This window comes from Nycticebus coucang, chromosome 5, assembly GCF_027406575.1.
Source record: "Nycticebus coucang isolate mNycCou1 chromosome 5, mNycCou1.pri, whole genome shotgun sequence".
Lineage (NCBI taxonomy): Eukaryota > Metazoa > Chordata > Mammalia > Primates > Lorisidae > Nycticebus > Nycticebus coucang.
The window spans coordinates 24,540,985-24,555,559 of NC_069784.1; the positions used below are offsets into that span (position 1 = coordinate 24,540,985).

At 43.3% G+C, this 14,575-nt stretch overlaps 1 protein-coding gene across 2 annotated transcripts in view; it reads right to left on the reverse strand.

Moving 5' to 3' along the window:
- Positions 1–14,575, reverse strand: part of BCAR3 (BCAR3 adaptor protein, NSP family member) — a 112,105-nt gene that overhangs the window by 71,517 nt on the left and 26,013 nt on the right. For both annotated transcript variants that reach the window (XM_053590307.1, XM_053590306.1), the window contains one exon: positions 5,814–5,853. In XM_053590307.1, the coding sequence (XP_053446282.1) occupies positions 5,814–5,853 (40 nt within the window). The remainder of the gene's footprint in view (positions 1–5,813; positions 5,854–14,575) is intronic.

A 14,575-nucleotide genomic window follows, 5' to 3' on the forward strand; every position in this document is an offset into this window, starting at 1 on the left:
CCTAACACAGGACAACAGCTACAGTCCTTTCTGTGCCTACCCCGCATAGCAGCTCCGAGAGACTGCTAGTCATTTTATTAAAGCTCACAGTGGGTCCAACAAGGATCCACCAAGGCTGACTACAAAAGAGAGAGGATATTTGTTCACTAGGAACCTGGCCAGGAACAAAAGGCTGCATTCCACCCTGACACTTCCTCAATGGGGCCTGGGGAGCAGGCCTTTGTCCCCAGGCCTACAGCCTGCTGTTTACAGCCTGGCCACAAAAAAAGCACTTGCCTGCTAACGACTAGTGTGGAACAAACAGGCATCTTGAGATTTTTTTTTTTCTTTCTACTTGGCTACATGTTTCAATTTCTCTTTTTAAAGGACCATTTAAAGTAGAAAATCTATATTAAACATTTCTTCTTAAAGAAAAATCACCCAATCACTTCCTTCTGTAATAAAAGAAACTTTAAACCACCCCCCGAAAAGAGACTACGCACTAAAATAACTGTAGGGTTTGTGTGTGAAGAGGCTAAAAGTAATTAGTCTTCAGCCTGCAAGGAAGATGGTATAAAGTGGAAGGAGACAGGTAACAATATAAATTTATAAAATGTAGTTCAAGGGCTGGGGGCAGCTCCTGGAGCTCAAAGAAGCAGTTTGGCGGGGTGGGGGGATGAAAAAAATGATAAATGAGCGAGAGTAAAAGTAGGTTTCACAGGTTCCAAAGGGCTTACACTAGTGAAACATCAGGGATCATTCTGTAGTAGCGTTAGGGTGGATGGGAAATTACCATGTCATGTCTTTGGTCTTAGTGCCTGAGCTACAACATCAAATGCTATCCTCCTTCCAATCAATATGGTAATTTTATGATCAAGAGTAAGAATAAGAACTTACCACCTGCTAAAAAAAAACCTTCCCTTCCAGCCTATTAGAGGCATACAGAATCTTGAAAATGCAAAGCTAGAAGGAACATCAGTCCATCCCAAGGTTTTCTAGTGGTGGGAAAGACGGAACCCATAAAGAGAAGGTGGTAAGTCCAAGGTCACGCTACTAATTAGAACCAGAGTGTGCACCCAGCTCCCCTCCCTGGGGGATTCTTAGGGGTTAGAATGCTATCCGCGAAGGGTAACATGCTGAGCTATTACTGTTTATTAACGTTTTAGCACAACATACTCTAGCAAATTGCCGGAGCAAGGTCTAAGAAACTGGACACAGAGTAAATACTTTTTAATGGGGGTAAAAGCAGGGCCGAATGCAATGGGGGCCATAAGTAGGTAGAGCAGTGCAGAAGACAAAACTCTTCCTTCACAATTTTGCCTAAGGTTACTGGCTCTAAAAACTATTTCCTCCTATTAAAAAGAAATGTTGGTTTTATCGAGGGTAGGTATGTTAGGTACGCAGGGGAAAATTCCAGAGCTATACACCACCGGCCAAAGTCACTAACTGCACGGTAAGCAGCAAGAGGGAGGTGGGGCCCCTTTCCAAGTTGGAAGAGTCCTTCAGATACGGTGAAGGAGAATCAATTACATCTGATTGCAGGAAAGGACCCTAGGATTACACAAAAGAGTTAAAAACAAAACTTCAAGATGACCATGTTTTGAGCGACTGTGGACAAAAAAGCAAAAACCTGAGAGCAGAGAAGTCTAAGAAAACAGAAGAAAAACTAAAAACAAAGCTCTCCTTTCCAAGGACGGCAATGAAAGAGAAACAGTGAGAGTGAGCTCCCCTGAGCCCTGGGCCACTCTGCATCTATTTATTTTCCTCTCACATCCAAACATCAAATGGAGCCTTTAGGGTCTTGGTGCAGTTGGGGGGCTCAGCAGGGAGCCAGCCTGCTGGACAAGGTGAAAGGCCCTGGGGCTTCCCAGCCTCCACATTCCCCTCCATTCCTCACAGGAGAACTGCTTGTAACCAAGCAACCAAGAAACCAGCCCCTTTCAGGCAGTGTTAATGTGCTACAGGACAAATGGCACAGGACAGGACAGGGAGCTGGGAGGGCACAGAAAGCAAACTGGGCAGGATGCAATTTTGGACTCTTTCTCCAGCCAGTTCTCTCCTGCCGTGCACGACGCTGCAGTGCCATCACCCACCATCCTTGTGGGGCAGCCTCAGCGCCCTATCTCCCCCAGACCCCAAGATGTGGGAGGCTGTTCCAGACGTGCTCTTCCATCTGGGGAAAGCTGGGGGGGTGGGGCGGTGCCTGTGGCTCAAAGGAGTAGGGCTCCGGCCCCCTATGCTGGAGGTGGCAGGTTCAAACCCAGCCCTGGCCAAAAACTTAAAAAAAAAAAAAAAAAAGTAAAGTCTCTGGGTAGAGAGGAGAGTAGCACTTAGGGACACAGAGGCAGGCGTGGAACTGGAGCTCCTGCCAGGATTGGGACAGCTGTCTGCTGGCCATGGCTGGGTGCTTTCCACTGCCCAGACTCAGGCAGGAATCAGATCACTCCCCATTCTGGGGTCACAATGACTCCCCCAAAATTTGACATTTGGACTTTTGTTTTTTAGGCCAATGAATCTAACCCTATCAGAGGGCCCTGCATGATGTAACTTTCTTCATATAGAATTTCTATTTTGGGGGGTGGGGAGACAGAGTCTCAACTTTGTTGTCCCAGGCAAGGCAAGACTGCCATACACCTATCACCTCCCATGGCAACTTCAAACTCCTGGGCTTAAGTGAGCCTTTTGCCTCAGCCTCCCAAGTAGCTGGGACTATAGGTGCCTGCCAAAACACCCAGCTAGTTTTTCTATTTTTTAGTAGAGACAAGGTCTCGATCTTGCTCAGGCTGGTCTTGAGCTCCTGAGCTCAGGCGATCTACCCGCTTTGGCCTCCCTGAGTGTTAGGATTAGCACTGTGCCTGGCCTAGAATTTGTACTTTTCTGCATGCCCAACGGGCTTTAAGTACATAAGAGGATCACAGGGAAGAAACAGGTCAAAGTCAAGGGAGCCAAACTGCATCATACTTTATCTACAACTCTCTCACCTTCCCTGATTTATGTCCAGCCAAAAGGCACCAGCTGGCGCTGATTTTTAGGCCTCTGTGGTACTGGTCAGCAGGTTCCAAAGGGCAACTATGTCTACAAATGCTACAGCCGACACTAGCTGAACCAAGAAGACTGACATGTGGGTTCCCTTGGACCTCTAGGTCAGAGGTCTCTATGAACATGCTTTCAGAAAAACTAGAGATCTTCAACCGGTGTGCTGTGAGAAGATCTTAGCTGTGCCGTGCAAATTTTTTCTTTTTTTTTTTTTTGCCGGGGCCAGGTTTGAACTCGCCACTCACAGTATGTGGGACCAGTGCCCTACTTGAGCCTTGAGCCACAGGAGCCACCCTGCCATGAAAATTTTTAAAGATTATTAATTAAGTCATTTTTGAAAGAAGTTCGAAGCACAGTAAGTATTTTTTTCTCTTTATTTTTTTAATTTTTTATTTTTTTAATTAAATCATAGCTGTGTAGATTAATGCAATCATGGGATACAATGTGCTGGTTTTATACACAATTTGAAATATTTTCATCAAACTGGTTAACATAGCCTTCACGGCATTTTCTTATTGTGTTAAGACATTTATATTCTACATTTAGTAAATTTCGCATGTACCCTTATTAAGATTTAAGTAAGCCATGGAAGTTTAACTATAGGTTCAAATGTGCTGTGATAAGAAACGTTGGATAACACTGCTCTAAACCAAGGGCAAAGTGAGAATGGAAAAAATGTGTGATGCATTCAGGAGGGACATAGACACATGATTTATAAGGCTTGGCCAGATTCAAAGCAGGTTAGAAAGAAAGAGTGGCCTTCAGAAAAACTCAAAAGTTCTTGAAAAGAGACCTCTCTGCACCTCCAAAGAGCAGTTCCATTGTGTCTCACTGCCAAGAGAAGGCAGGGAAATGGCAGATAAATGGAAGTCATTACCAATTCCCCAATTCCCTTCTTTGTCAATACAATTTACTTCATAATGATCAATATTCATGAATGAGATGTATAGCTTAGATAATACTAAATCAGGCCATTCTAAAATTATCGTTGTTTAGCTTTAGAATTTAGAATTCACCACTGGATTATCTTAAAAGGGGTTTGAACTTCTGTAAAAGAAAAAACCGAGTTATTGAAGAAAAAGCAAGGCGTATACTTGCTGAACACAGCCTGACTGGGCCTGTGGTGGGAGACAGCCAATTTCTGAAACATGGCATAAAGTGATTTTTAAAGAGTTCTTGTGATTTACACATGGCATGATTCTAGAACACACTTTTTATGTTATAGTCGAGTCAAACTGTGGTCTATGTGAGTAACATTTTGCCGTGCACAACCTGGCCAAAATCGTATGTCATAGGTACATCAGGGAGGAATGCAGCCATACCATTTATAAAGTTCTAACCAGGTTCAGGGTGGGGGGCAGACCTCCTGGTAGGATTACACATTTGTAACCATGAAAACACAGTTCAGATATCACTCAGGTATAAGACAGAGGGGAAAAATAGTAGCCACCTTCATTCTAACGAACTTCATTAGAACTAATGAAGGACCAAGAGGTTCCACTGGCAAACTTGCTCCTTCCCACCCATCCTCTGGTTTAGAGATGGGGGGAAATGCCAAAACTCTGGGGGAAGGCATGGGTACTCAAAAAAGTGACCAGCCTGAATACTCTGACACTGGGTTCTGCCTTTTTACTAACAAAGATGGAAGGCGGCTTCTAAGGAGGTAAGCTCTTTAAAACCTAACTCATGTATGTCCTGATTCCTTCTAAAAAGTAATCATGCTCAAGGTGCCAAAAAATGTATATATGTTTTAAGAAATGAAAAAACAGTATTAAAATTGTAATACTCAAGTCAATGTTGACGCTTGCAATTACACTTCTGCAATTTGAGGTGCTCAAATGTGACTTGTAGTCATCTTTTGTTATCGGTATATATTGAGTATTACAATTTTAATACGGATTTTTTCCTTTCTTAAAATGTGTATACATTTTTCTGACACCCTCAGTATATGTTGTCATAAATCCAAGACATTAAATGTGATAATAAGTCTTCTCTCTTTTGTAGGAGGTGCCAGATTTAATTATAGTTCTCAAAAATAAAATAAGCATACACACCCCCAACCTGCATGGGCCCAGGGACAGAGGGAAGCAGTATGAAGTATCTTTTCTTTCAGTCCAGAAGGAAAATATTGTTTAGAAGGATTGCATATTTAGAAGCATCGACTGCCAGCCCCTTTGGAAAGTAACATATCACTCCTTGGTCCCAGATTAGCTGTGGAGAGAGGACAGCTAATAAAATCTCAGAGAACCTTCAGTCCGCCACAGAAGTTAAACACGTGTCCATAATTCCTCATCTACCATTCCAAAATGCAGAGAACTCTGAAAACTAACAGTTAAAGAAATAGCTCATGGGGCAGCAAAACTAATCCAATCTCATTTGGTGGCAAAATATAACCTGAACTACATAAAATCGTTTGTAATTTATTTATCCCTCTTACTGTGAATATTCATGTTACCATGGAAATAATGTCTGATTACAGGATACTGACCCTAGCCCTCTTTGAGAGTATTACATATATGGACAATATCACCTTTCTCTAAAAAAAATCCTGAATTTTAAAACACATCTGGCTTCAAATACCAGATAAAGGGAAAAAGATTTTAGACCTGCACTAGAATGACAGGAAACCATATCAAACTTACAAAAGGTTTAAAGAGAGTCAAATTTCCTCCTGGTTGTATCAGACAATCTAGCCAGCTTTCTACACAAAGTGGACTACAGCTTTTTTGGCCACACTGTTTTAAAAACGGGCCATCTATCACACAAGGTCATGACTACATGTTAAATCCTGTTCCTACCTTCACATATTCCAGAGTTGGGTCCATAAGATGTGGTTCCCTGAAAAGAGAAAATATAAATGTGAAAACAATTAAGATTAACATATTCTTTTTTTTTTTCTGTATCTTTTATCCTGCCCCATTTCTCTGTCTTTAGTTTTCTTTTTTATTATTATTTTTTTTTATTGTTGGGGATTCATTGAGGGTACAATAAGCCAGGTTACTCTGATTGCAATTGTTAGGTAAAGTCCCTCTTGCAATCATGTCTTGCCCCCATAAAGTGTGACACACACCAAGGCCCCACCCCCTCCCTCCGTCTCTCTTTCTGCTCCCCCCCATAACCTTAATTGTCATTAACTGTCCTCATATCAAAATTGAGTACATAGGATTCATGCTTCTCCATTCTTGTGATGCTTTACTAAGAATAATGTCTTCCACTTCCATCCGAAGGATGTACAAGATTAACATACTCTTATATTAGGTAAAATGTTACTTTACTTTACCAATATTCTATCACCCTACTCATTTAAGTTAGGCAGATGTGGATTGTTTTCCGGTGGGTGGGGTGGGTGGGAGACCCCAGGATGCCAGTCTGGAAGCTCCACATGCTCTTCTGTCAAACTGAGGCCCCAGGATGTGAGACTGTTTATGCACAGGAGTTACAGAATTACTAGAGCATAAAAACTCAACGTCTAAGGCAAAGAGCTTGGATGAGAGATGGGAGGCAAGCAGGACCAGAGGTGGGGACGTGTGGCCCTTTCAAGCATTAATGGTGTCTAGGTTAACTCCCAAATGGTCCCAGCAGGACCAACCCACCCTGACAGAAGGGAATCAGAGGCTCAGGTGGACAGAGTGGCTGCCCCAAGTGGCCAGCCGTGGAGGCAGAGGGAGTGGAGCTTTTCCCGCTTGTTGCTGGCTCCGTTACCCGCCCACTCCTGGCTAAGCCTGAGCAATTCCTCCTGATTTTCTTTGCACTCTGTGCTTTATTCCACCATCTAATGGCTGCTCTTACGTCTATCATAGTAACACACTGCGATTAACTACACAGTTAAAAGTAAAGATAAGAGGTGGCACCGAGGAGGGTGACTTATTGGGAAAGGGAACGTGACCAAGGTGAAAGGAGCACGAGGAGGAGCCAGGAAAAGTAAGTTTTCAAGGCTCGCGGGGTTACGGTGAGGGACCCGCCACCCGGACTGTGCAAAGACAGCTGCCTTCAGAGACCTCAAAAACATCAACGCATTCCCACAGAGGTGCGACCGTTTAAAAAGGACAGAAAAGCTCCTAACACGGCAAGGTTCGTCTCTCCTCTGAAGGGGGCTCCTCGGTGGCTGCGGACAGGCAGCGCCCCGCAGAAGGCGCGGGACCCCGCCGGCTGCGAGCGGCGCCCTCCCGAGGGCGGCTCGACCCCAAACCCTCGGGCGGGAGCCACCAAAGTCGGGGGACCACAGCGCTCTTGAACAAGAATAGCGAGGCCACTGCTCAGGCACGCGCAGTCCCGACCCCACGGGTCAGGGACACAACCCATCTCAAGATGGAAACGGATTCAAACCCCAAACCATCCCCCGTGGCTGCGCCGGGCTGTGCACCGAGCGCATGCGCAGAGGCGGGCTGGCGTCCAAAACACCCCCCTGCAGACAGATTTCTATTCTTAAAAGAATCCTTTTGTAGGGCCATGGGGTTGGAGAAAAGCTTAACCGTCCAGTCTCCGAGTGCACTCAAAGAGGGGTATACGGCAGTCTTTGTCTTCAAACCAGGCATACTCTGCCTTCCAGCTGGCATCTCTTCCCAAAGCAGAGGAGTCTGCGCAACAAGTCACCCAACTTGAGAGGTCTCCTTGGTGTCGGTGCTCTGCTCGCCCCCTCGTGTGCACACACTCGTGTCATCAGGCTTTGGAACCATGGAGCCAACCATATAGTGACTAAAAATCGTGTCAGCAGCATTTTAGCTGTGCTTCCCCTTTAAGTACTTAACCCCCTGATTTTCTACTGAATATTTTAGGTTATAGCCACTGTTTGGCCCAGTGGTCTGGCCCTGAGAATACAGAAAAATATCAGAATCATTGAAATGCTATTTTTTATCTTCCTCACATTTCTATTTTTATGTATGTCTTAAAATGTACTTTATAGTCATATACATTATGTCTTAACACATGGATAAATATGTATATAGGTTTGTACTGTCCAAATTGAAGGTTCTCAAATCTTCTGGTCTCAGGATCCCTTGAACACTCTAATACTCGTTATTAAGGGCCCCCAAAGAGCTGCTGTTTATTTGGGTTATATCTATTCAGGATTGATATTAGAAATGAAATCTGAGAAATTTTCAAAATGCTAATTCTATTTAGAAACCATTTTTCTAAATAGAATTTCATGTTTATGTGACATTTTTATGAAAAACACATTCTTCATGACAAAAATTTTGTGAGAAGTGTGACAACATTTTACATTTTTGAAAAGCTTTTTAATGTCTATCTTAAGCTTTTTAAGACAGCTGAACTTTCATATCTACGTCTGCACTCAATGTGTTGTGTGACATGTCTTGGCTGAAATAAATGAAGAAAATCCATCCTCACACAGATACACGATTGGAAAAGAAAAGGGTATTTGAATAGGCTTCCAGGCTTTTGATACGGTATCCTTTGGTACCATATAAAAAATCAACAAGTGACAGTTTCTTAAAGATTAGGTGTCATGTGGAACCTAGAACCCTATTTCTTACTCTTTTGTGTATATCTTGCACTTTGAATGAAGCTTTATCCTTGTTTGATTCTGTAACCAGTTTTCTGGAAAATACTGGTTTACTGAGTTATGCAGATATTCCAAATTTTGAGCCATTTTACTTTAATACAACTGCTGTTATCATCAGAGATGGTATTAAGGGACAGTGACCTTCAGTATCCAGGTGGGACTGCTTCCAGTGTCCCCTCCTCTGCCCCACCCCAAGGTTACCAAAAATCCATGGATGCTCAAGTCCCTTGTATAAAACGGTATAGTGTTTGCATATAACCTTACTCGCATCCTCCTATATACTTGAAGTTATCTTTAGATTACTTATGCTACCTAATCCATGTAAATGCTATGTAGACAGTAGTTAGACTGTATTGGTTTTTTTTGTTTTGTTTTGTTTTTGTAGAGACAGAGTCTCACTTTATGGCCCTCGGTAGAGTGCCGTGGCCTCACACAGCTCACAGCAACCTCCAACTCCTGGGCTGAAGCGATTCTCTTGCCTCAGCCTCCCGAGCAGCTGGGACCACAGGCGCTCGCCACAACACCCGGCTATTTTTTGGTTGCAGTTTGGCCGGGGCCGGGTTTGAACCCGCCACCCTCGGTATATGGGGCCGGCTCCTTACCGACTGAGCCACAGGCGCCGCCCCAGACTGTATTGTTTAGGAGATAATGACAAGAAAAGAGTCTGCACATGTTCAGTACAGAGCAAACCATTTTTTTTTAATATTTTCAATCTGCAGTTGGCTGAATCCACAGATGCAGAACCCTCATTTACAAAAGGCTGACTGTGTTAATAACTGTCAAGTTCATGGCAGAAGATACAAGTTCTTCCAAAATTCTAATTTTTACTTGAAAACTTGGATTTTTTTCACTGGCAACTAACACTGTCAAACATTTTCCTTGAGCTTCATTTCATTCATTTATGGGGAAAATATCTATCAAATACCCATATTATACATGGTATAGTCATGATTTGTAATTTTTAACGCTCTTTTTTGAGGCATTCCACCTGTCATGATGTTAGTAATTCTGTTTACAATCATGCCTAGGATCTCTGCCTTAACCACCAGATCAGGTTGTAAATCCTTTTCCTTTAACCCTTCAAAAGCCAAAATATTTCCTCCCTCCCTTTCTCTGGAGATGCCTGTGAGAACTCCCCACACTCCCTGAACTATTCTCTCAGGAGAAACCTCTGCCTTTCTCAGGAGCAGACAGGCAACAGCTCGCTGTGCTTTGTTCCTGAGGCAGTGCTGGCTGCAGTTAGCAGTGTGCCCACACAGAGAGGGGCCACCACGAGGCAGGTGGCCTGTGCTGCCTCTACAGCCTTACTGTCTCAGGACCACCTCGTAATTATATTTTCCTTTCTGGTTCTTTGAGTCATAAGAGTTGGAAGACAACTTTGAAAGACAAGCTGTTTAAGAATACTTTTCAAGGACTTAACAGATCATGAAAAAAAGTGGCTAGATAGGTCACGCTCCGAGCACAGAAGAGCTTATCCTTCCAGATGACCGTCTTACTTTGGTATGCAGCAAAAGCATTCCGTATCTACTTCCCATTTTGTTACACAAAATATTTTTTAAAATGTATACTCAAGAGTTGAGATTTAATACAATTTTTTTTTTTTTTACCTTTTCACCAAAGACTTTCTTAAGAGAAACTGATTTTTTAAAAAGATCTGTGAAAGCAAAGAGGTGGGGAATGCAGTGAGTCCTGGTCAGTTGGAAGGCACTGCCTGCTTTGCACCGAGGCACAGCAATTTCATCCACTATCACTTTTGCACCATCAGTGCAAATGTCGACACAGTGAAAAGGGCAAGTAACATCTTAGTGTCATCATGAAAATAGGTTAGATCTTATGAATCTTCTGACAGGGTCTCAGGAATTCCCAGGGGTCTATGGATTACATTTTGAGAGCCACTGTTCTAAATAAATAAGTACGCATATGTTAGCTGTAAGGCTGAAATATGTTTACCAAAAAAAATGTGCAATCAATGGATAGCATACCAAAAGCTCAGCCCCCAAAAGAAATAAATGAGATTACATCAAACCAAATGCTTCTGCACAGCAAAGGAAATGATCAACAAAACCGTATGGTAGCCTACAGAGCCCATGTATCTGATAAGGGGATAATATCCAAAATGTGTAAAGAACTTATACAACTCACTAGCAGAAAACACACAATCCAATCAAAAATGAACAAAAGATGTGAACAGACATTTCTTCAAGTAAGACCCCAAAACAGCCAACGGGTATATGAATAGGTGCTCGACACCATTATCACGAGGGAAATGCAAATGAAAACCACTGAGATATTAACTCGCACCTGTTAGGATGGCTATTATCAAAAAATAAAAAGGTAACAAATGTGTGTGAGGGTATGGAGAAAAGGGACCCTGGGATTCTGTTAGTGGGAATGTATATTGCTACAGCCAACAGGGAAAACACGAAGTTTGTAAGGATGTTAAAAATAGAATTTCCTTATGACCCAAAGGCGAAGAAATCATCACCTCATACTGATGTCTGTACTCTCCTATTCACTGCACCGTTATTCACGACAGCCAAGACCCAGAAATAGCTAAGGTAGGGGGCAGGGGAATGAGGGAGCCAGGAGAGGGGAGGAGAGCGGGGGGTGGGGGTTCATGGTGTATAGCACACCTCTTGGAGATGGGACACAATTATGAGGACTTTATCTAACAAAAGCAATCAGTGTATCCTAATTCTTTGTACCCTCAATGAATCCCAAACAATTAAAAAAAAAATTCAGTTCCTCAGTTGCACTAAGCCCATGGCTAGTTTTCAACAGACACACGTGACTAGCAGCATTACACAATTCAATTACAGAACATTTCCAACACTGGAAGAGGTTCTACTGGATGTTTCAGAGAAAACACATCTAAATATCACTCCGCTTCCTCAAAGACTCTCCCTTTGCTATTCGTGGTTGCGGTTAGTGAAGAAAGAACTGAAGAGGTGCTCTCAACCACAGGCTCGCCCTAAACATTGAAACGGCATCAGAGGCCAGCGCTATGACAAAGTTTCTATATATTATTTTCTTGAAATATATCTGTTCCTTTTCACTTGAAACTCAGACATATTTGTATGCTAGTGGACTATTTCTATGTGTGACAAGTAGCACAGGATGTTGCACTGGATGAATGATTAAAATCTGGTAAAAATCACACAGAAAGCCAACATAACAGTAATGCTTTTGAGGTTAGGGTTTTACTTCTACTTTAGTGGGAAGCATAGTGGATGGAGGAAGGAGGTGTTACGTGTACCATTTACGTGGTTTGAACTTGGTCGCTCTTCAAAAGCTACTCTTGGTAAATGGAAGTTGCACATTAAAAAATGAAAAGGGATGGTCTTTTAATGAGGCTTGACTGAAGCAGAGGACTCAAAAGGAGACTCATTCAAAACCAAGGTATTAAATGGAAGAGATGAATATAATAAGAAAAAGAAGGAAGGAAATAAACAATTTTCCATGAATTGACCGAAGAGGTCTAGAGTTTGTTTTCCAAGCTCTCTCTCTTATCATCTTCCCATAAACCATCAGTGAGTGCTGGCTTAGATTTCTGTCCTATTTGTGATTAAAACTCCCTAATTCCTAACAGTACTTCTGGTGTCCTGACAGCAGGGATGAGGACCAGCTATTTGGAAACCCCACCTTACCCCAAAGACCCTTGTTCTCCTTTCCTCCCTGAGGTCAGCCCTTGCCCCAACCCAGGGAGACTGCTCTCCCTGGTCTCTATCCAAGCTCCCCCAGGAATCCCTCCCTGAGGGACCCTCAGAGGGCAAGGAAGACCACCCCTGACCCCAAGGAACCAGGCAGAAAAAATTAAAGAGCAGAAGAAAAATCTAATAACTAGGGTAAGAAGATTGAGAACAGCCAACTGCTGGAGGCAGAGGGCCCGGGGCAGAGGGAGGACAGACTGCTGGGCACCTCCTGGCTTCCTTCTCCTCTGCCAGGAGAAGTGTGTTGTGGTGAAGGTCAAACAGAAGCGGGAGGAGCTCATCAAGGCTGTGCAGGCAGCCCTCTCAGGTGCCTGCACCGCTGGGTGGAGGAGCAGGGTTGTGGGGAGGGCAGGCCATCTGCCTCGGGGTGACCCTGTCTCTGTGTGGGGACACTGCTAACCACACAGTGCCTGGCCTGGCCAACATTGTTATCCCAGCTGTTCTACAGGGCAGCTGCAGATTTAGTCTGAGAACTCACTCAGGAAGTGTACAGCGAGTTTCTTTCTTTTTTTTTTTTTTTTTTTGAGACAGTCTCACTCTGTTGCCCTGGGTGGTGTCATAGCTCACAGCAGGCTCAAACTCCTGGGGTTTGAGCAATCCTCTTGCCTAGCATCCTGAGTAGCTGGGACCACAGGCGCCTACCACTATGCCCAGCTAGATTTTCTTAGTACAGCCAGGGGTCTTGCTCTTGCTCAGGCTGGTCTTGAACACCTGAGCTCAGGCGATCTATTGTCCTCAGCCTTCCAGCGTGCAAGGATTATACGTGTGAGCCACTGCACCCATCCAGAGACAGGGGGAGGGGACATTCCTACTTTCAAAAGGTGAAAGGAAATAAGTAAAAATAAATAGTGTGTGACTGCGAAACAAAACAGTGAAAAGAAAAGGATTTTACAACTAAGTCTGGTGAAAACAGCAGATCCTAGGCAAATTTTTTTTTAAAAAGTGACATGCTGAACACCTAAAAAAGAGATTTACAACCACTAATCTGACTATATTTCCTCTCATGATAAAGGAATAGACTAGTTGACCTAAGGAATGCTAAAATTAAATTACATCTGGATTATCAGCTAAATCATGATGTTATTATGACCCCAACTTCTGAGTTGGGACCCCAAGTCACTGAGTGTTGAGTAAGGTAGATTAGTTTTGAACTGAACAACTAGTGCCCTTCCCCAAACCCCCACCAAAAATAAACAACAAACCACAGATTGCCTAGAAAGTCCTTAAGCATAGACAGAAGTGCTCTATCCAAACTCCCTATCTATTCACACTACTATGATACCTTAAATGAGAACCTTGATATGCAGTGACCACATTCACATGACAAGCACTCTACCTGAGGAACTATGGGCACAGGCTATGAAACCATATACCTGGGTTCAAACATACTTCTCTTTATTACTGTGTGAACATGAACACAGCCCACCATCTGAATACTATCCCTCTACGGCTCAGTTCTGTCTTCTGTAAAATGGGAATAATACTATTTGTATCACAGGGTAGTTGTGGAGACTGAACAAAGGTGAAATTTTTAATTTACTAAAATATTTAAAACAGTGCCTGGCACATAGCAAGTAATATAAGGGTGCTTACTGTTTGAAGTACCTGCCATGCATTAAAGAACATTAATTAGGTCTTCTCCAATGCCCTTCCAAATAATTTAGGAAAAATCTAACCAGACGAAATGGAACACTGATAAATTCTGAACTTCCAATTCAAAATGAAACTTCACAATCAAAATTGGTCAACTAAATTAGCAGGGACAAATGCGGGAACGATGTGAAATTTAGTTAACCAAGTTGAACTGTGAAGCAGCGTGGTTATCAAAGATGCTGATGGGCTGGGCATGGTGGCTCACACCCATAATCCTACTGCTCTGGGAGGCCAGAGCAGGAAGTCAGAACATCTGGCTCAAACCCCAGATGGTAATCTGCATGTTAATCCTCCTCTTGCTTGAGGTCAAGAGTTTGAGACCAGCCTGAGCAAGAGTGAGACCCTGGCTATTCTAAAAGAAGAAAAATTGGCTGGGACGGTGGGGTGTGCCTGTAGTCCCTGCTACTCAGGAGGCTAAGGCAGAAGAATCACTTGAGCCCAGGAGTTTTGAGGTTCTAGTAAGCTGTGATGATGCCACCACACTTACTCAAGGTAACAGAGTAAGACTCTGTCTCAAAAAAAGATGCTACTGGGATCCTAGGCTACATTGGCAGAAGATTAAAAACCAGAACCAGAACAGGTACCGTGGCTCACGCCTGTAATCCCAGCACTTTGAGAGGCCAAGGCAGGAGGATCACTTGAGGCCAGGAGTTTGAGACCTGGGAAACACAGT